At 48.3% G+C, this 21,889-nt stretch overlaps 1 protein-coding gene across 1 annotated transcript; it reads right to left on the bottom strand.

The window, feature by feature from the left end:
* Window positions 1–17,757: 17,757 nt before the first annotated feature.
* Window positions 17,758–20,856, bottom strand: LOC123170191 (protein FD). Its single transcript, XM_044588022.1, has 3 exons — window positions 20,265–20,856; window positions 18,673–18,750; window positions 17,758–18,425 (listed from the first exon to the last, which is right to left on the bottom strand). The coding sequence occupies exons 1-3, from the start codon at window positions 20,604–20,606 to the stop codon at window positions 18,351–18,353; spliced, it is 495 nt and encodes a 164-aa protein (XP_044443957.1). The 5' UTR covers window positions 20,607–20,856; the 3' UTR covers window positions 17,758–18,350.
* Window positions 20,857–21,889: the final 1,033 nt, after the last annotated feature.

The raw sequence follows: 21,889 nt of genomic DNA on the forward strand, positions 1-21,889 counted from the left end.
CATATGAAGCAAAATGAGTGAATCTACACTCTAAAATATGCCCGTTTGAAATTTGTAAAAAGACAAATATTTAGGAACGAAGGAGTATAATTTTGTGCATGGCACATGGACCCGGATGATGAAGAGGCTTCTGGCAATGCTACCAAGCTTCCATCATTTGTTTACATAATTGACGTACTATACAAATAATTTTCCAGCGACATGAAATTGTACAATGGTGTGAGCTTTCAGCTTTTGTTTCGCGTGTCTTGCCACCGATACTCTTTCGGAAACAATAAAAAACTAACTTCCTTGCTAATGCATGTCAATTATTAGCAGATCAGAGCTAATAATTACATCACAACTGAAGACAGAGTTGTGAGAAGGTGCTAAATTAAAATTGATCCATGCTTTCATTGGCAGCAACGTCCCCCCAGCTCTGTCTAAATCAACAAGGCATGTTGGGAAAAAAGTAGCTGTCTGGAGCATGCAACATTCCGATCATTTTGTGCAGTTCCACTAAAATAGAGCTGAGCGTCCCTGTTCCAAAGATATTAAGTGTGATTACGATAATAGAGGACTGCTGATGAAACAATAAACACACAAATAGAAGTCGGTCACCTTTGCAGTCTCTCTTAAGACTAACTAGTTGGAGAAGATTAGGCTCGGAGTTGGATGAGGAGGATAGAGCAAAACCAATCTCCATTTGTGCAGTCGCACTGAAATGTAGAGACGTTGCCCGTGTGACATTTTAGTACAACTGCACAAAAAACTCTTAAGAAAAAAGTGATTTGTGTAGTTCACCAAAAGGTCGCAATAGCAACGAGTAGAAAGGAAACAATTACTGGCCAATAACAGTTGATGACACATGTGAAGACAAAAAAGAAGCATATTCCTTGTCCTAAGGGAAGATAACAACATGGTTGTGTTTGTCTAAAATGGTGTGAGGACGAGAATGCAATATGGAAAGTACGCTGGACGAGCTACGTTTTGGGCAAAGAACTGTGGAAGATCCACATGCAGCGACGTGGGAAGACGGGCAGTGGAGCAAGGCCGGAGGGGATACCTGGAGGTCGTCGGGATGTAACTAGGTGAGCGGCGGCGGGCGGAATCTGCGAGCAGGTGGAGTAGGCCCTGCCGCACTGGAGCTTGGTCAGAGAGAACGGCGTGTACCGCAAATCAGGACGTGCTGCCTCGGCGCCGTCAAACGGAGAAACGATGCACTTACTCCCTTTCCCCCGGCGGACGGGATGCGGCCGGATCAGTGACCAACGGTGAGAGAGAGAGAGGCCACCGCACTCCCTTTCCCCCGGCGGACGGGATGCGGCCGGATCAGTGACCAACGGTGAGAGAGGGAGGCCACCGCAGCCTTGTGTGAGATACTCTGAAGAGCGACAAACCAGGCAGGCAGGCTCCATTGTATATAGTGAGCGGACTACCTTTTTCTCCATAAAAATCGTTTTATATTCTGTGTACGTGCCATTGAGCGCGATAACTTTATTTAAAAATAACGCGGCAACGCGTCAAGTCGAACTTTGTTTCGTGCACGCGTGGTACACGACCTCCCTAGGTAAACAACCGCTACGTACAGGCGTTCAAATTAGCACGTGGGCTGCCATTTCGTAAAGAAATGAGCTCCACCGTGTACCCGCGCGGGTGTGGCTGGGCACGAAGCGTGAGTACGTGCACAGTGCACCTATTCTCTTCTTGTATACGTACACCACCTACGTGGGGTTGTGTGAGAGAGATACAAACCTAGAGAGATATAGTGTGTGGGTTCTTGAGAGTTTTTTTTGGGGGGGGGGGGTCAATCAAAAAATGTAACATATGCAATGTGTGTGAAATAGAGTCCTGGATATAACATATATATAGGGGGGCGATCCACGAGAAGAGAGTGGAGGTATCATCGGCTTGAGGTGTCCATAGAATCGAAGAGAGGGATGATGTGTGTGTGTGTGTGCGCGCGCGATCGATAAAGAGTGCCATCGAATTTGTGTGTGCCCACGTCAAAGATATAGAGTGGCTGGCCTACTGGAATGTGAGATGGGACATGTGCAGTTTGTCTCTGTGGCATGGATACCTACCTGCAGCGCTCGACTATCGGTGTGTGGTGGGGGAAGAGGGAGGCCCAATTAACTATAGAGGTACAATGGCTGGTATATGTGTGGAGGAGGAGAGAGGCCTACCTCATGTATTAAGGAGATCGATCTACCTCATGTATTAAGGGAGATTGATCGGCATCCATGCATATGTGCAGGAGAGGAATAATGTTGGGAGAGAGACAGAGCTAGAGTGTTGGAGGGGGTGGTAGTGGAGTTGCTTCTAACAAATGGTGGGATAGGCTTGCTAGAAGAACGGAGGGCACGCCCGCAATATCAATAAGAGAGGAGATGGCTGCTTGTTGTCTGTGCACGTGCGTGTGAGAGACGGGTCAGGAGGCATGCAAGAATGATGAGGGGGGACGATGTGGCTGTGGTAAGCAGACGTAACTACATAGGAAGATCAATCGCCCTTTGTTAGAGAAAGGAGAGACATAACTTGTGAGGTACGTCGATCGATGGGGGGGGGTAGTTAAAGTCGATCTAGGTATATGTTGGGAGATCGATCGGTATACATGCATGTGTGTGTTAGAAGCAAATGAGGCACGAGGAGAAGGATAGAGAGAGAGGGATGCATGTAGGAGGTGGTACGAGAGGCATACTATATCGAGGGGGGAGGAGTGTGCGAGTACGAGAACGATGAAAAGAGTGGTGGGAGTGAGGCATGGACGGTGACAAGAGAAGAGGGGAAGCTTGTGTTTGTGCTAGGCACACCTGGCTAGAGAGGCATATCGATCGATGTGTGCCGTAAAGAAGGAGCTGGGGGGCCTACACACACCGTGGGTGAACGACCTAAAGTGAAAAGACGAATTTGCGCGATGGAGCTAGAGAATGCTGAGGGAGGGTGAGAGGGATGCGGGCGTGTGCATGCACAAGAGAAAGTTAGCACTAGCTACAAAGATAAGAGGGTTGTGTGCGTGTAAAAGACGAATAGAGATCATATATACTTCATTATAAAAAGCGAATTCGGATATTTGAAGAATTTATCATAGTGTTTCAAACCGACGCATGTGTGAATATATATAACGGTGATACACATGGTGTGGTTATGAACATGTTATACTACATTTAATATATTTTATCTCTACTCTTATAAAAAAACGGAGTTGTTGATGATGGTGTGCCTGCCATCCTGCATTATAGGTCGTCCGATTTATATCTGGCGGATAGCAAGGAAACTATGATGGTTGAAGTTGGCAACAATCATGATTGTAGATTCTTATTGAAATAAAGAAACGAATTCAAATTTAGTTCGAATTGCAGCGGTAGTATAGACATTTGGAATGCACTAAAATGTTGGTATGAGTAGGTTACATGCATTATACAGCAAGCGAAAAAATTTAATCGGACATAACATGGATTCATACTCCCTCCTTCCATCTATATAGGGCGTAATGAGATTTTTAAGACCGCCTTTGACTATTGACAAGATTAATAGTACATGACATGCACAATGTGAAAATTATATCATTGAAAGAACCTTTCACAAACGAATTTAACGGTGTGCTTTGTGTAAGTTGCATGTCATATATCATTGCTCTAATATTTGGTCAAATTTAGCATCGAAAAACGCATTAGGCCCTATATAGATGGAAGGAGGGAGTAGCTTTGGATAGCATTTGTATAGTAAAACGGGGCAAGACTCTCTCTTTGCCTGGTGTGAATAGTTTTATTTTTTTCGTTTTCTTTTTGGTTGAGGGAAGTGCGAATTGATTTGGTATGTACAAGTACAATATTACTACACGTTAGGCTTGAAGCTAAAATTCAACCCGCGTCTTGTTATATCCCGAAAATTCAGATATCGTGCTCCCAAAACTGGCGCCTTCACAACCCGCGCCTTGCTATCCCGAAATTACAACGCGCGAAAACTCCCTCCAGCTGCCAAATCCCGACACGCGAAATCCCCCTTCTAACCCTAAGCTGAAAGGGCCGCTAGTTCAAACGGTGGGGGGTACTTTTGTAACACACCCTACATTTTGGACAAGCGCGTCCCTAAGTCATGCTTCACCCCCTCCCATCGCCCCCTTTTCGCCATTCGAAATCCCAGGCCGCCATAACCTCTCCGCTCCAGCCGCGAAACCCACCCTCCTCCGTCCGCCACATCACCGCTGCCCAGCCGGAGCCTCTTCCCCGACGACGTCGTCCACCACAACAGCTCGACGTCCCTCGTCCACCTCCCCGGATGAGGATCCGTCGTCCATCTCGCCGTCCTGCCGGTTCAGCCGCCCCGTCCTCCACCTCCAAGGAGCTGCTCCGACGATCGCCTCGTCTATCGTGGCTGCTCCATCCCCACAGCGCCGCCTTAACCTGCTCCACCGGAACCGTAGCATCCTCACCGACTCCTCAGACGAAGCCGAGGCCTACTTGGCGCCACCAAAGAGGTTGTGCACTCATCGCATCGCACCTTCACCTTAACTCGACCTCCCGGCGCTGACGGTGCTCCATCCTGCACCCCCATGGAGCGGCTACCTTGAAGCCGGCGCCGCGGGCGACATCTCCACGGCGGCTCTCCCCCAGTGTGAGGCCCCTTCGGCGGCGGCGTCCATACTAGCCGGATGTGCTGCTGCTGCTCCGGCTCTCGCTCGCTCGCTCGCGCTGCTGCTGCTCCGGCTCTCGCTCGATCGCTCGCTCGCCCAGCTGCTGCTGCTGCTCTCCCCCTTGCTCGTGCTGTTGCTCTGCTCTGATTAAGCCATACTTCAGTCGACTGAATCGACTTTTGGGTCAGTCGATTTTCAGGGGTTGGGGGGCTTGCTGGAGTTAAGGAAGAACCACCCGCAGCGGGGACGGGGTCTCGCCGAAGAGGTACCCCACTATCTATCTTAGGGTTCAGGGTGGGGGGCGGGGGGGGGGGCTAGAGGGCTGGCCGGGGCGGCGGTGGCGAGTTGTTTCGGGGCGGCGAGGCAGCGCAGGGGCCGGCGGTTCGGCCGGTGGTGGCTGGCGGCTCAGGGGGGTGCAGGTTGAAGATGAACTGCAGGCCCTCCCTAAACTACATGTCAAGTGCCTCTCTGCTACCATTGCGTTTAGTTTCGACAGTAGCATTCAGATTCCACAGTAAATTTCAGTTTCGACAGTTAAGTTCAGAGTCAACAGTTTTTACCTCATCTGTTGTAGTCAGGTGGTTTTTGGTGATGTTAATTTTACATCCATTTTACATCATCTATTGGAGATGCTATTAGAATCCCACTTGAGATTGACGATGTCTGTCTTGTGCTGCTTCAGCCTTGACGTCTTACGGCTCACCGGAGCTGCTCCAACGACAGAACGATCCATCACAACAGAGCAGTGCCCTGGACGCCGTCTACAGATTCCTCAGATCTTCCTCCACACCTCCGACAGCCACCTCTGCCTCAACTGCTTCAGCGACCAACCCAATGATGCTGAGGTCGACACGGCTACGGCAAAGAGGTTGTACACTTGTTGCATCACTTATTACTATACATTCACGTCGATCCATTAGGGCTATTTTGGTTCAACGGAAAAACGTCGATCCACTGGTTGTTACCATCACTCTAAATTTCTGCATGCTCTCCTTACATAATCACACCATATTTTTTTCGTATGCATGTCAGATATTGTACACAGTCATGCTGAACATGTAGAGAAAAAGAGAAGAGTTTTCCGCAGCAATACAAAGTCATGCAGACATCGCTCCATGGTGGGTTCAATGGCAAACCCTCCCCACCCCTCTCCAGATTGTAATCCAGAGGAAGATATCTGTTCTGAGGTAGATTCAGACGCTGCTGACCACTCCTATTTACCCCCCAAGGTGTTTGCTCTACCTTGGCATGATGATGTTAGTCATATCATGCATATGTTGCCTTGCAGTGCCTACTTTTGACATCATATATGTCATCTTCTTAGTTTAGACATGTTCTGTAATGCCACCTGTTTAGTTTCTATATCAAATATGGGAATTATGCAGTCTCATGTCTTTTAGCCAGCCATAATATATGTGAAATGTGCAATACCATCCTGTTTAACCAGGCATCATATATTTGAATGATATCTTGCCCATCCTTTTCTTCATTACATTTCCATTTGTCGACAATGTTTGTACATTAAACTACTCTTCCTGTGAATCAGCCATTTGGGTGGGAGATGGAAAAATCTGGAGTGAAAACAAGGCCTTCAGAGCAGACAGTGCTACCTGTCGAAGCAGATCTCTTGTTGGGTCCCGATAGCTCCTCAGAGATGGATTCAGAGACAGATGACCAGTCCTATTCCCCCACTGACGTGTATGCTCTAACTTGGCATGGTTATACTGCTCATATCATGCATACGGTGTCTTGCATTGCATAGTTTAGACATCATATACACAATATTCAACACCATGTTCTTAGTTCAGACATCATATCGAATGCCCTCTGTTTAGCATATAAATCACATATGTGAATTAAATGATGCAATCCTGATTACTTAGATAACATGTAGGTGAATTATGTCATGCGATCCTGTTTAGTTATTCATCATATCTTTGAATTATGTTATGCTATGCTATCTAGTTTAGATAGACATCATATATCTGAAATTATGTCATGCTATCCGTTTTAGTTAAACAATATACATGTCAACTATTTCATGCCCTCTTTTTTCCACACTATCTATTGCATCTGTCTCTCATACAATGTCTGTACATTCAACTATGTTTTCTGTTTATCAGCCATTTGAATTGGAGCGGGTGATGCCAGTATCTAGCGGACTAAAAATACGGTCTTCAAATAAAACAGTGCTACCTCTTGGTGGAGATAGCACCCCGGTTGTACATGCCGATAGTAACCCAGTTCCTGTTGACACAGCACCATCTCCAACACAGAGCTCCCAAACAAGAGCAGTTAGTAAGGCAGCTCCAGTGCCCAAAGGGCCAGTACTATCACAGCGAACCCCAACTCCACCAGTTAGTACGCCTATTCATGTGGAGGAAGCACAACCAGCTAGTCGTAGTTTAGCATCTATCACATTTGATGTTGTTAAATCGTATGTGCGTATCTTCCCATCTTGGAAATATTATACTGAAGATGAAGGAAAATGCCAGTTGCAGGTGTTTGTCCCGGAGTTATGTGTAAGTAATGTTATTCATGGCAATTACTTTGCTTCGTCCCATACATCCTACCTCCATGATGGTTGTAATACAGCAAATTTTCCCATTTTTCTCTATAGAGAAGGATCGATTTGGAAACTCAGGATGAGGTAACCTGTGCTAATACCTCTGCTATCTTCAAGAATGCTTGGTGGCAGTATCGGAATTACCTGAAGAAAATGTACTTCACTGGCAAAGAAACTCATCAAATTCCCTTACGTTCTCCTGAGACACATTTACTGGACGATGACTGGGAACGCCTTGTTCTGTACTGGTCCCGAACCAAGAATGTGGTAAGGTCTATGAGCTCATTTTCTATTTTTAAGTATTATATTCTTGCGTCTTACTGTACTCTGTTCATGTAGAACAAGTGCCTAAACCTGAAGAACAACTGTTCTAATTTAAGATTCCATTGCTATCATAGTTCAAAAAAGCGCTAGGCGTTAATTGTGCGTTTTGTCACCGCCTTGCGCTTTACTGACCAAAGCGCATGCTTATGCATAGTTATGCACAGATTGTGCGTAGTTATGCGCAATGCGTTTTGCCAACGCCTAGAGCCTAGGCGCGCTTAAGCGCTCGCTTAGGCCCGCCTTTTTTAACTATGATTGCTTTGCTCTTGTATCACTGTATTTACTCATACAAACTTATTTTTAAATTGAAGGATCCAATCGAAACTCCAATGGCACAGCAGGTATGTTCACACATGTTTCTTTAACAGGTTTGCTCTTATCAATAGCTCTGTTGATTTCAATTTCAATTGTGTATACAGTTGACTTTCATATCATGCACATTACTAGCATCACAATAGAGCCAATAATGTTGTTGTACATGTAGACCCGTGGTACCCATCTGAAATCTTGTTGTGCCGTGTAGTTTCCCACGCTTTGTATTCTTTCACTGCTGCTTTGTCTTGAACTGATATGATTTGAACCGTGTCTCTATTTTGATTCGGCAAGACAATGCAGTGACCATAGGACATAGATATATGTTTGTTTGATGCTTTTATTATGTACTAGTACTTGGCAATAGAAGACTTGGTAGTTTAATCCTGTCCACCTTACTAATGAACTGGTTCACCGAAATGAGTTTCATATACTAGTACATGCTAAACTTGTTATGTGTCTGCTTGTTTCTTCTTTTAGAATGCTGACAGAATATTGGGGAAGAGTGCCTTATTAAGCAATGATAAAGGAAGTAATGCAGATAAGGTTCAGGATAGTGACACATCCTTGTTGGTCTCCAGCAAAGCTGATAAAACAGCTAAGGAAGACTATCTTGAAGACAACGAGACAACCCCAAAGTCCTGTCTTGGTTTAGTGTTCGAGTTACTGGCCACTACCGCTTGCACAAGCTATTCAAACTCACTGTCTGAATCAGCTCGGTTTCTTGAGTCTCAACTACAAGCTGAAAGACAGTGATTAGCTGTGCTGCGACAAGAAGCGGAAGGACTGCGGAAGTCCCTGGAGCATTCAGATGCATACTTTCTGGTGCAACAGCAAGCGTTGGAGGATTTTAGCGGCAAACAGGACAAAGCTAATCAGCTTGCTAAGCTTATTGCCAGCATGGTGGATACCCAGGATAACGTTTCTTGAGCTCTTCTGAAGTTGTTTCAGTTATGCTCTTGTTTTGCTGCCGCGTTTATTTGCACTGGTGGCCAATTTTGACGGCCAATGTATGTAATGTGTTGCTTTGTTCCCTATATTTGCACTGGTGGCGAACTTTGATGCCCAGTGGATGTAATATGTGTAATAGCGGTAATAGGCTAGCGTTAATTGCTTGCTTATTTATTTCCTTATTGTCTTGTTTAGTTGTTTGCTTGTAGTCACTGCAGTTCTTTTTCTGTTTTTTCTAGTGGCCACAATAGCCTATTTTTGGTAACTAGGCCAAAATAATCATGGCAACACACGGACTGTTGTAACCATGGACCTCCTACAGGCCGTATGATCCATGGGCCTTCGTCCGGCCGTAGGATCCATCGGCCTTCTATACGGGCCTTAGGGTCCATGGGCCTTCTACGGGCCGTAGGGTCCATGGGCCTTCTACGGGCCGTACGATCCATGGGCCTTCTACAGGCCGTACTATCCATGGGCCTCATACGGGCCGTAGGATCCATGGGCCTTCTACGGGGCGTATCATCATTTCGCCAATCATGGGCCATACTATTCATGGACCATAACGGGCCGTTAATAGGCCGTATTTGATAACTCTATGAAAACAGCCCAACGGGTTTTTTTGACATGAAAACGGCCCAACGTATTAACAGTCCGCAAATGGGCCGACTGTAACGACGGGCTGAATTTGGCCGACAAGCAGAAAATGACAGTAACGGGTCGTATGTAACGGAATTCTGCAAATGAGCCCAAGAATCAATGGGCCCTGAGAAGGCCGAAAGATAACTTGCGCTGGAAACGACCCAATGGAATAACGGGCCATTAATGGGTATAAAGTGATAGACTGTTCATTACGGGTCAGTTTCACCATGGACCGTTAATGGGCCAAGAGTTACAAAGGTCCTCATATGGGCCGAAAGAAGTCATGGTCCACACATGGGCCGGAAGTTAAAACGGGCTGAATCATATTGGACGGCCCAGATGATGCTACTGGGCCTAATTCGGATAGGGCGTAACGGGCCCTGGGTTAGCGGGCTATAACTGGGCTATATGCGAACAGGCCGTTAACAGGCTTTCCGTGGGCCGGCCCGCCACCTTTTGACCAAGTCAAACGGGCCGGCCTTTTCACAGGAATGGGCCTCTGTTGGGCCGTGCCACGTGTCGCCGTATCATAGGCGCCTTCGGTCCAATGAGCGGATGACATCTGTCCCAACTGTGAGCCGACACGTGTTTCCTCCCGCCAATGATGATTTTACACGTGGAAAATCCTATTGGTCGGGGCTGTTAACGGGTTATCGGATCCAAAACCCGACCCGATAGCTTAACGGCGTTCCGTTACGGTGGATGCCACGTGTCGGTCACCCTTGACGAAAGCACTTCTGTGACGCGCGATTTATCGTCATGGAAGTGGACACTTCCGTGATGATAATTTTGGTAATGTCATGGAACACTTCTACGACAGCACATGTATGACTATCTTGATTCTGTCATAAAATCGTCATGGATGTACATGCATGACAAAAAAACGCGACCTACTGTGACAAACATGTATCATCACGGAAGTGTATTTTTTGTAGTGGCTCCAGGGCTTCCACGACGTGGTTTCTGAGGCGTCGACGCCCGCTGTGCCTGAAGCCGATCCTTTCCGAAGGATCGTGACACGTCTCAAGGCTACGGCGAGACAGCTGCAGAGATGGAGTACGCACACGATTGGTAACATTTCCCTACAACTCAAGGTTGCATGGGAGCTCATCGCGCGCCTCGACGCGGCGCAAGATTCTAGACCACTCTCCCACCTCGAGACCTGGCTGCGACGGAAACTCAAGGTTTCGTACCTGGGCCTCACCTCCCTTGAGAGATCGATTGCGCGGCAGCGGGTACGCCTTTCCTGGCTACGAAGCGACGATGCTGTGCTGTCCTACTACAAAATCCATGCAGCCCACCGCAAGCAACACAATCTCATGACGAGCCTCCAGGTGGGATCCACCACTGTCACCGATCATGACGCCATGGTTGACGCCGCCTTCGACCACTTCTCCGAGGTGCTCGGTACCGCTTCAGAGCGTGATATCACGCTCGATCTCCATGCTCTCCTAGTCCCGCGGTTCGACCTTCTTGTGCTCGACGCGCCCTTCACTGATGACGAGATTTGGGACGCCGTCAAAAGCCTGCCGGCCGGCAAGGCGCCCGGCCCCGATGGCTTCACTTCCGAGTTCCTAGTTGCTTGTTGGGACACGATCAAGCACGACTTCCGCGAGGCTTTCGACAAGCTCTACTCCATGAACGGCCGGAGCTTCCAAAGGCTCAACGAGGCTTTGCTCACTGTGCTCCCGAAGCGTGCGGACGCGAGATCACTCTATGACTACCGGCCGATTAGTCTTGTCCACTTTTTTGCCAAACTTGTCGCCAAGCTGCTCTCCCTTCGGCTGGCACCCCACCTGCGATCCATGGTCTCTACCAACCAAAATGCTTTCATCGGAGGGCGGTGCATCCATGACAACTTCATGCTGGTGCAGCAAATGGCACGTCTCCTTCACAACCTCAAGGCGCCGTGAATGCTCCTCAAGCTTGATATCGCGCGGGCTTTTGACAGTGTGTCCTGGCCATTTCTCCTTCAGGTCTTGACGCACCTTGGCTTTGGGCCACGATGGTGCGAATGGATATCTATCCACCTTTCCACGGCCTCGACGAGGATGCTCATCAACGGTCACCCAGGCCCCCCGATTGACCATGCCCATGGCCTGCGACAGGGTGATCCGGTATCTCCCATGCTTTTCACGATCGTGATCGACGTCCTCAATACTATGCTGCTACGCGCTGTGGACACCGGCCTCCTGCACCGCCTCACCACCCGGCATGCGGCATCCAGCATATCTCTCTACGCGGACGACGTCGTCGTTTTTTGTCATCCGGACAGCCATGACATCGCTGCCGTGCGCACCCTCCTCCAAGTCTTCGGAAGGGCTTCTGGGTTGCACACGAACTTCAACAAATGCTCGGCAACCCCGATCCAGTGCACTGACGATCACATCGCCACGATCACCTCCGAGATGCAGTGCCCTGTGGCGCACTTCCCCATCACCTACCTTGGGCTGCCTCTCGCCGTCCGCAAGACCCGCTCGACGAGCTTAGAGCCAATCATCGACAAGCTCGGCCGCAAGCTATCCACTTGGCGTGCTTCCATGCTCTCTCAAGGTGATCGCCTTGCCCTAGTGCGGCACGTCCTCTGCGCCATCCCCACGCATTTCCTCACGGCCATCGCCTTCAATAAAACGGCCATCAAGAAGGTGAATCGGATCATCCGCAGATTCCTTTGGGCGGGCCACAAGGAGGCCAACGGAGGTCAATGCCGCGTCAACTGGCAACGCGTGTCCCACCCCATCTCCCTCGGCGGCCTTGGCATCCGTGACATCTACCGCACGGGCCTGGCCCTGCGTGTTCGCTGGCTGTGGCTCCAGCACACAGACCCCTCGCGGCCGTGGAGCCACCTCCCCATCCCTCACGACGCCGACGCAAACGCTATCTTCCGCGCCTCTACAAGCTGGCAACTTGACTCTAGTGACACTTGTCGCTTTTGGACCGACCACTGGATCAACAGCAAATCCGTCGCTGAGATCGCCCCTCTCGTCTACACTCTCGTCCCGCGCCGCCTCCGCAGAGACCGCAGTGTGCGCGACGGCCTCCACCTGCGCTCATGGGTCCACGACATTCGAGGTGCACTTGGCCCGACGGCCATGGTGCAATACGTCGACCTCTGGCGCCTGGTGCGCCACACGCCGCTTTCCACCACGCCGGACGTGCTCTCTTGGCGTTGGACAGCTTCCGCCACTTACTCGGCGAGCTCCTGCTACAAGGTGCTTTTCTTTGGTGCTTGCGAAGATCCGCATTGGCGGCTCACTTGGCGTCCATGGGCGCCTCTTTGCATCAGGTTCTTCCTTTGGCTTGCCATGCAAGACCGCTGCTGGACCGCGGAGCGGCTCGCCCGCCACGGCTTGCCACACGAGGACACGTGCACATTATGTGATCAGGAGCTCGAGACCATGCATCACCTCCTCGCGGCCTGTTCGTTCTCGCGTCAGATCTGGCACGAAATCCTCAGCTGGGCTCGCATGGCCGTCGATCTTCCATCTGAGGACACCCCCTTCCAAGCTTGGTGGTCCTCCTGCATCGACCGCTCTCTCGCCCCGTGCGAAAAGGCCTTTCCTCCCTCATCATACTAACGGCATGGTGGCTCTGGAAACACCGCAACACGTGCATCTTCGACCGAGCCACTCCCTCGCTCACCCTCGTCTCCGACACCATCAAAGATGAGGCGCGCCTATGGGCAAAGGCAGGCGCCAAAGGGCTACTTAACATCATCCCTGGCAAGTAGCTACTAGGTTAGACATTAGGGCTGAGCAGACCCCTTGTTCCTAGTTTGCTCCGACGCTCATACACCATGCCTCCTGCGTACATGGCCCTGTATGCGTTGTAATCCCATGCTACTTTCTCCTTCTATCAATATAAAGATATGCAGCTTGCGTATTCGCGAAAAAAAAGAAGCATATATGCGGAGAGCATCTTGCAAGCAAGTTGCATCGACCATCAACTTCACGAAGTTTCTCAGAGAAATAAACACATAATCTAACGTTAGTAGGGCAAACACCACCACAGTGTCAGTATCGGTGTCAAGTGTGGGTTGAAATTTCACAATTATTGCCGAGAACCAGGCGTTGCTTGTTGGGGAACCTATTGAGCTCGACACCGCTGACATTGCCTTCCTCGGTTGTATGAGCGTGTGATTGGCAAGTGGAGCTTTTGCTTTCTTCGGATTTGCCATGCAAAAAGCGACATGCTAGGTGAACATGCACATCCGCCATCCGGAACACATAAGAAACTGTAAGCTGCACACAAGAGAACGTTACAGTTCCGACGTACGTTAGTGGGTGAGAGATGGACAGCCTGGATGCACCTGATTCGGAGATTGATTGAAGTTCGACTCTCCAACGTGCCAGACTCCACACACTGGACGTTAATTAAAAATGGGATATTTACGGTGAAATCATTTTATACGGATTTGATTAATTCTGGCCCCATCTTAAGGTCACTTAATATATGGAAGATTAAGGTTCCTTTGTGGATTAAAATTTTCATGTGGTTTGTTCACAAGCAAGTAATACTCACAAAGGACAACTTACTTAAGAGGCGATGGGTAGGTAACTCGCGGTGTTGTTTTTGTGCTCAAGACGAGACAATACAACATTTATTTATTGAATGCCCACTTGCCAAGTTACTTTGGAGGACGATTCATATAGCTTTTAATATCAACCCCCCGTAGATATTGCGTCTTTGTTTGGGACGTGGTTAGCTAGGGTTGAACAGTTCACGGCAGCTCGTATTCGGATTGGAATATGTGCGTTAGTATGGGCTATATGGAACTGCAGAAACGATATGATATTCACCAAACACAACTTAACTTTTTTGCAGGTTATCTTCAGAGCTACAGCTTGGATCCGTACGTGGTCCTTACTCACTCCTATGGACTCCAGGGAGCCTTTGGTTACTGGGTGCAACCAATGGGAGATGGTGGCTCGGGCTATATTCAACCGATTCGGATGGCGGTCGCATAACAGGATAGGAGTCTAGAGAGATTGTCCTCATTATCACCGTACCGGTTGTCTTTGTCCGATTGTACTTTTCAGTTTTATATCCTGTGCTTTGCTCCGTTTGCGAGCTGTAAGACCTTTGTGGTGATACTTTCTGAATTTTTAATAAAAGGGCTGCATGCATCATTATGATGCAGAGGCCGGGGGTATACCTCCATTTCAAAAAAACACACACACAAGAGAACGTTAACATGACGACATGGGTGCAATTAAAACTAATTTTGAGAGGAAAATAATATCTCAAACCATCTGCCGGATTTACAATCAAATTACATAGTTGGATCCTTATCCTTATCAGCGAGGTATACAAAACAATTTTTTTACTTGAATATGTTTCGAGAAAATTTAATTTTCCCCACAGATGGGAACGACTGCCACATCACCATTTCCGGAACCTTGCAGCAGGTGCTGACTATGCGGCTTGCCGCAACATTGCTGAAGAGGAAAGGCAGGAGGAAGCTGGGAAGAAATTGCTTGTTGTGCTAGAGGAAGAGGATGAACAATGACGGTTGGGAGCAGAAGACGAAAGAGCAGCCGTTGGATTGGAATCCAATGGATGGCTCACGCCAAATCGGCTGAAAACTGAAACATTTTGTAAGTAACTTAGAGCTTCTTTGGTTCAAATGATTTTCAAATTTTTTTTAAAGGATTATAATCCTTAGGAATTTTTTCCATGTTGGTTGTTTGATTCCAATGGATGGCTCACGTCAAATTGGCTGAAATTTTTCATGAATTAAAAAAAATACAAATTCAAACTGTGTTTGTGAATGTAGAAAAATGTTTGCAAATTCATAAAAGTGTCATGAATTCAAAAAATGTTCATAAATTTGAAAAAAAGTAAACAAATTAGAAAAACCCGTGAAATTTTCAAAAGGAAAATAAGAAAGAGAAACAAATGAACTTAAGAAAAGATAATACGAAAACAAAAACAAACCGGCCCAGAAGCTTCACAAAACCAAGTGAGAAGCTCCCGGGAACCTTCTGGAAACCACTCGGCAAACACGATTTGTTAGTGGGCAAGCCCACTCGGTGATTGCTGCTAAGGAGCAGTATGGTACTGCTCGCTATAAGTGATATATAACATTCGTGAAGGACTAAGCGATGGGAGGCACACATTATTCAGCCCAACAAGCAACAAGTCACCATCTTCTTGAAAATTTCATTGTTCCAGCCACCATGTTCGACGTAGGGGTCACCGAAGCTCCTGTACGTATCAGCTCAGAGCTCGGGCATGTGCCCTAGGTGCGGTTACGGTAAATTCTCCCATGTACCCAACGATGAAAGCGAGGAGAAGCGGACTCAGACTCATGCACCCGAAGAGTATTACGTAGGTTTGTTGTACGCATAGCACCACTTATCACTTTCCTTTTACATTTTGCTGAATCATGATTGACAAACCGAGTATTCAGAGCATCTCCACTCGTTTGGCCCCCCCAGCGCACGCTATTCCGGGCGCTCGCCCGGCGATTTTTAGGCCTTGGGGGCGATCTAGGTCCCAGCCACGCCCCCAAGTGCCGCCCCCAAGGTGTCGTAAATTCGAACTTGGTCCATTCCAGCTACTCAAAAAACGCCACAAGTCGGGTGATCAGCGCCACAAAAGTCCCGTGCGATCGGCGATCACCTTGCCACAGTTCAGCGATCAATAAAAAGTTCGGCGTGCAAAAGAAAGGACGCGTAGGTAATGCATCAAACGGCGGCGTCGGCCTCCGGCGTCGGAGGAGTCGGCGTGCGCGGGCTGGTCGGCGTCGGCGGCTTCAGTGCTGGGCGTCATGGAGGCATCATCTCTCGGGCTTGGCGGTGGCGCTGGGGTCGGCGTGGGAGTTGGTGCCACCGTCGACGGCATCTGGTTCAGGATGAGGCTGCGCTTCGCCAGGTACCACGCCTTGAGCTGCTCGTCGTCCCTCCGGAGCATGTCCACCCCCCCACCCATCAGGAAAGCCAGGTCGGTGTTCCTCTTCTTCGCGGCGACGTTGGTCCGAAGCAGGTCGAGCTTGATGGCGTTGTTCGTCATCAACGCCGACCATCGCGCCTTAATTTTCTCTTCCCTCAGGGCAGCTCGGGTCTTGGCGTCGGCGATGCAATGCTCGATGGACTCTTGCAGACGTGCGGTAGCCGGCTCGGCTTGGTAGCCGGCCCGGAGTACGGGGGGTACTGGACGCCGGCGAACGCGGGCGAGGGCGTGCGCTGGGCTGGGTTGCCATGTGGAAAGGTGATGTTAGGGTTGAACCCGTCGTGCGCGTCGCCGTCGGCGTAGCCAGGCGAGGGCGCGCAGCCCCAGTGGGACGCCGAGAATCCAGCCGGCAACCCGACGCTCTGCTGGCTCCAGGCGTGCGGTCCGTGGCCGCTGGGCTGGTTCATCATCCCCGCGCGAGACGCCTCGGCCTACTCCGCCGCGCGATCCGCCTACTCAGCCAAGGCAGTCGCCGCCGCCGGAGCCGCCCTATCTCGGGCCTTCTTGGCGTTGAGCCTATTCCGCCGGTCAGTGGTGACAGCGTCCCGGCGCTGAACCTCCGCCTTCCAGTCGGCGTTTGACATGCTCGGGGGCTTGGACGGCGGCGCCCTCGGCTTCCTCTGCTTCGGCTAGGCGGCGCTGGCATCGGTGGAGGCGCGAGGGGTGGCGTACTTCTTCGGCGGCATGGAGGCCGGATGGAGGGAGAGGGAGGAGAATGGCGGGAGAGGGCGGGAGTATGGGGAGATGGAGCGAAACGGAGGGGGGAAAAGCGGGGTGATCGGCGGGAAAAGGTCTTTGTCTCGCCGAAATAGCGGACCCACGCGTCTTTTCGCTTCGGCCGGCTCTCCCCGGCACCCCCCGGGGGCTTGGGTTCTACTCGGGTACGCCGGCTGTTATTTCGGCCCAAACCGGCGATAAACGAGATCCTGGGGGCGCGATTGGGCCGATTTTTCGGCGCCGGCGCAAAAAAATGGCCTTGGGGGGGCCTCTTGAGGGCGCGGCTGAAGATGCTCTCAGTCGTCGCCATTTCTGATTCTCAACAAGAAAGTAAAAATAATAATAGCAAACCAGTACAAGGTGTGAAGCATGGCCTGAAGTACCCGTTGTTCTGTGCCAATAAACAGTAAAAAAATTGTCTGCAAAACAATACCGAATGAGGTGTTTCGAATTGCAACATGCTCTATTTGTTAATTGTTACGTGAAAAAAGTTCTTCCTTCCGCTATCATTAAAGTGTGCTGAGCGCACAAATGTGGTAAGGCGGGCGCCGGGATAACATGATAGCCATTCAGAGAGTGCTTCCATTACATTCCAAAATGGCATGAGCACTTTGCACCCACCCTTTTCTTGCTCAATTTTAAATAGAACAGACCTACGCTTATTGTACCATTTAACAACTGTCCAATTAAAGAAAATGTTATCCGAGTGTAATGCAGTTGTCCGGTGACAATACAAACAATACTATGAAAATAACAAAGAAAGCAAACCATGATGGTAATAAATAATGTAAGAAAATTAAGAGGCCAAAAGAGCAATAAAATTCTTCGAAGACGTGACGAGGGAGAACTCCTCTGGTCTTACGGTTGAGTGGTGCATCAACCAAATGTTGCGACCACGTAGGCTCAAACTCCATGGGTCAAGACTTATCATCATGTCCTAACCATCTGGGCATTGCCTCGGGTTGAAATGGTGGTTGCTGTCTTGCTGACAGAAGACACTTTATCCCAGCAAAGCACTAGGGAAAAGTGGCAAGATAAGTTAATCTGAACAAGAACACAAAAGGTTAATTCTCCACCAACGAAACTCCGTTTCTTTTCTTTCTAGAGACAAATGCAGAAAAGATCCAACGCATATATAGGTTTAGATCGATCTTGTACATAGGTATACATATGAACTGTAGACGAAATGTGCACAGGTTTGATTAATTTTCTCCTAAATTTGTACTGCCAAAATACGCCTGTGCTCAGCGTCTTGGGCCGTCTGATCCCCTTTCAGAACTGAGTGGATGAGGTTCGCCGGAGAGAGCTCTTGGTAGGCAGGATGAGGGCGGCCACTTCCCGCTTCAGCTGCCGATCAGGTTACCGAATCAAAGGACAATTAAGTGTGGTCAGATTACAGAATCAAAGGACATTATATGTTGCTAATTGAAGAAGCATTTGCATGTAAGATGTTGCAGATGTTATGGAAAACTAATTAAGTATCTCTAAGCACTTTGAGTTGCATTGGTGAGGCAATTTTTTGCAGTTTCGTGTAAATTACATTTTAGCAGTGTCAAGACATCAAGTAATAATTGGTTAACTGCTGTGCGGGTACCTCTTTGCACTGCTTCTTCAGCTTGAGGTTGTCATCCACCAGGCGCCGAACCTCCTTCTCCAGTTCCTCCACATATGCCTGCAAACAAACGAATCAATTTCTAGTGCACGCAGATCAACGTGTTCTCAATTTCAGGTGCACAACTGCACATACACTTGTGCCGCACTAGCTAGCACTTCAGATAAGAACATGCTTGCAAAGTTGCAATGTGAGAAATCCATAGAGCATTATTGGTTCATTTGAAGTAGTTATCTCCTCTGCAAATTTTTGTCAACGTAATCATGAGCACATGAAGACAAAGTTAATTTGGAGCAGTTAGTTGGATGGATGTCAGCAGCTGAACTGACACCGGTCTATCAATGTCTACGGTGATGTGCCGCTGAACTGTTCTGTGCTAGCTTTGGAATATAGTGGGTTATGGATTTTTCTAATATAAACTTAGTGAAGATATATGTTGTTAATACATCTTAACCAAAGAAGATGCTTTTCAACTAACAATGATATTAAGAAACAAGTGGGTTTGAAAGTCCACCAGGATGGCAAACAGGGCCTATAGCTTAGCTGTGTCCATCCTGCTGGTCATAAGCTCCAAATAACCAGCGATACTTTTTTCTTAACAGGGAACCAGCAATGCTTACATGTTCGGTTTTGCTATTTCTCGGTCGACCGAGGAAAAACATTTTCTTATGTCACCATTGGCAATCGTCCCATCAGACTTACTGATTCACGCTAGTGTAAAAGATGAGAATTTTTTATCCAACTACTATTAGCACTTGACAGAGAAACAACTATCTGTAAGTCGACTGGGCCATAGTCACTCACTCCCTCAAATCTTAGTTACAATTATCTTGTAACAATACGGATATTCGTGTATTGCTGATTTGTTGTGTGCTGGTCACAAACTACAAATGACTAGTATTACTTAAGAATTTAGTTACTTTTTCACTTGTAACAACCTGGATATTTCTGTATTGATGTCTGAATCGAGCTGATCACAAACTTCCAAGATGCAAGGATATATATGCCGTCCAAGAGATGTATATTGTTTCTTCTGTTGTTCTTTTGCTAGAGTTGGATTAGGTCGACGAATCACTTGTTTTCTTAAGATTGTGTATTAGGTGAAGCAGAGCACTAATCACAGAGGAGAAATATATTTTTAGCCCATGTTGACCAAAAATTATTGACATGAATGCAACATGATGAGAGTCAGAAAGAGATGCCACATTCCATTTGTCTTTCGGCTTGGCTTTTAACACATTGACCAAACTTAGTCACTAGTTGATAGTTTCTCCGGACACTTTTCTTTTGCTACGAATCTGATTAAAGTAGTGTTTGTTTTTCTAGCTGGTGAATCTCCTTTTTCTTGGAAAAAGGGGACTAGTGAATCTCTTCATGTAATATGCTCAAAGTTTTACCTGGGTTTACCTTGAGTTACAAGGTATTTTGAACTAGCATAGAAGATCCAAGCATTGAACTTGTAAATAAGAATCCGAATTTTGAAACCAAAATAAATCAAATTTTGAGCTAAGGATAGAATTCCTTATGCAATTCCATAGGTATATACGAAGGAATGTGGGTATTCGTGTACGTACCCTCTTCCTGGCCCTTGAGCGCAGCGCGGACTCCCTGTTCCGCATCATCCGGATGGTCCTCGGGTCCTCGCCGCTGCTGCCACCGCCCTGCCGCAGCTCCATGTCGACCTCATAGCCGCCAGGAAACCCGCCAAACGAGACCGGCGTGGACGGCAGCGAGCGCGCGCCGGCGAGGAGGTGGAGGTCGGTGTCGTCGTCCCGCAGGCCGGAGATGGAGAAGAGGGAGCTGCACCCACTCATGAGGCTCAGCTGCGGGCTCTCCGGCTCCCTCCATGCCGCAGCCGCTGCTGCCGCCATCTCGTAGTGCCCGTTGCCACCGCCGCCGAGCCGGTAGTTCGCCATGGGAGCCGGAACTCAAGACACCTCGATTGATCGAGCTGATCGAGCAATCGATCTACCAGTGGTGCTGCTTTTTTGTGCTGCGTGGGTGCTGGGTTAAGCTAAACTAAGATGCTTTGCTTGATCCACGTATCTACATATCTATCCAGCTTTTGCTCCCATATATATCATGCTGCTGGTGGTGTGCTAGCTGTGCTGGCTCTCAGGGACCAATGCTCCACTAGCTTAGCTAGCTGGGCTGTAAGATTGTGAGAAGAGTGATGGGTACAACTACAAATATATACTCGCTGGATGATGCAGCTGCCTGGCTGAGCTGTCGAATGCCTACCTGATTAATTAGCTAGCTAGCTAGGTCTCTCTACTCTCTAGGACTAGGACTCCTTATGATTAATTAATTGTTAATCATTACTCCTACTGTAGTGATCTCAACACTCTTATATTGTTTTTTACAGAGGGAGTAGTTGTTTTCATTTTTCATTTTTTGTGTATTATCTCGAAAAAAATGTGATGATAAGAAAGGGACGCTGTCCTGATTTTTTGAAGGCAGGCAGTTGACTAAACCCACTCGGTGATGCGGCTGCGTAGCTGTGCTGTCGAACGGCTACCTGCTCAGCCGGGTCTCCCTGTGTAGTTAACAGTTGATCCTACATTTTTTACTCTATTATCCTTAAAGAAAGAGCTTTGTGAGATCGACAGCGAGTTGCGTGTGTAGATTTCTCCCGACAGTGCCAGTTAATAATGGACGATTATCTATGTAATTATATATTGCTTGCAGTTCTAGGTTTCATCTTGGAGGCTAGATGCGACCGGCGTATGATGACGCCCCGGCGCGATGGTGATAGTAAGTTGGCACGTCTGAAACATGGGAAGCTGAAGAGATTTTTTGAGAGCACGTGTGAAATGGAAATGAAATCAGATGCAGAGCCACGACGGATGGCCATGAGATCTATGGGCAATCTTGTCCTTAACCTCGGACTGACAGCAAGTCGAGTAAATTGATGCCATGCCACGCCATGACAGAACAAAGAGAAATATCTTTGCAAGTTGCAATATGGCCGTAGGGTCACTGCTACGGGGAAACGGTAGGTTGTCCATGGTAACATATCAGTGACGGGTTCCACACAACCCGTCAGTCGGTCAGTGGTATCAACAACACCGACGATTGGGCGGCTAGCTGTGCTGTCGAGTGGCTACGTGCTTAGCCAGGTCCGCGTATGTAGTTAATGATAATTGATTGTATTTTTTGTTATCCTAGAATAAAGCAAGTTTGTGAGAAAGTATTTTCT

Source organism: Triticum aestivum, chromosome 7D (assembly GCF_018294505.1).
Source record: "Triticum aestivum cultivar Chinese Spring chromosome 7D, IWGSC CS RefSeq v2.1, whole genome shotgun sequence".
Lineage (NCBI taxonomy): Eukaryota > Viridiplantae > Streptophyta > Magnoliopsida > Poales > Poaceae > Triticum > Triticum aestivum.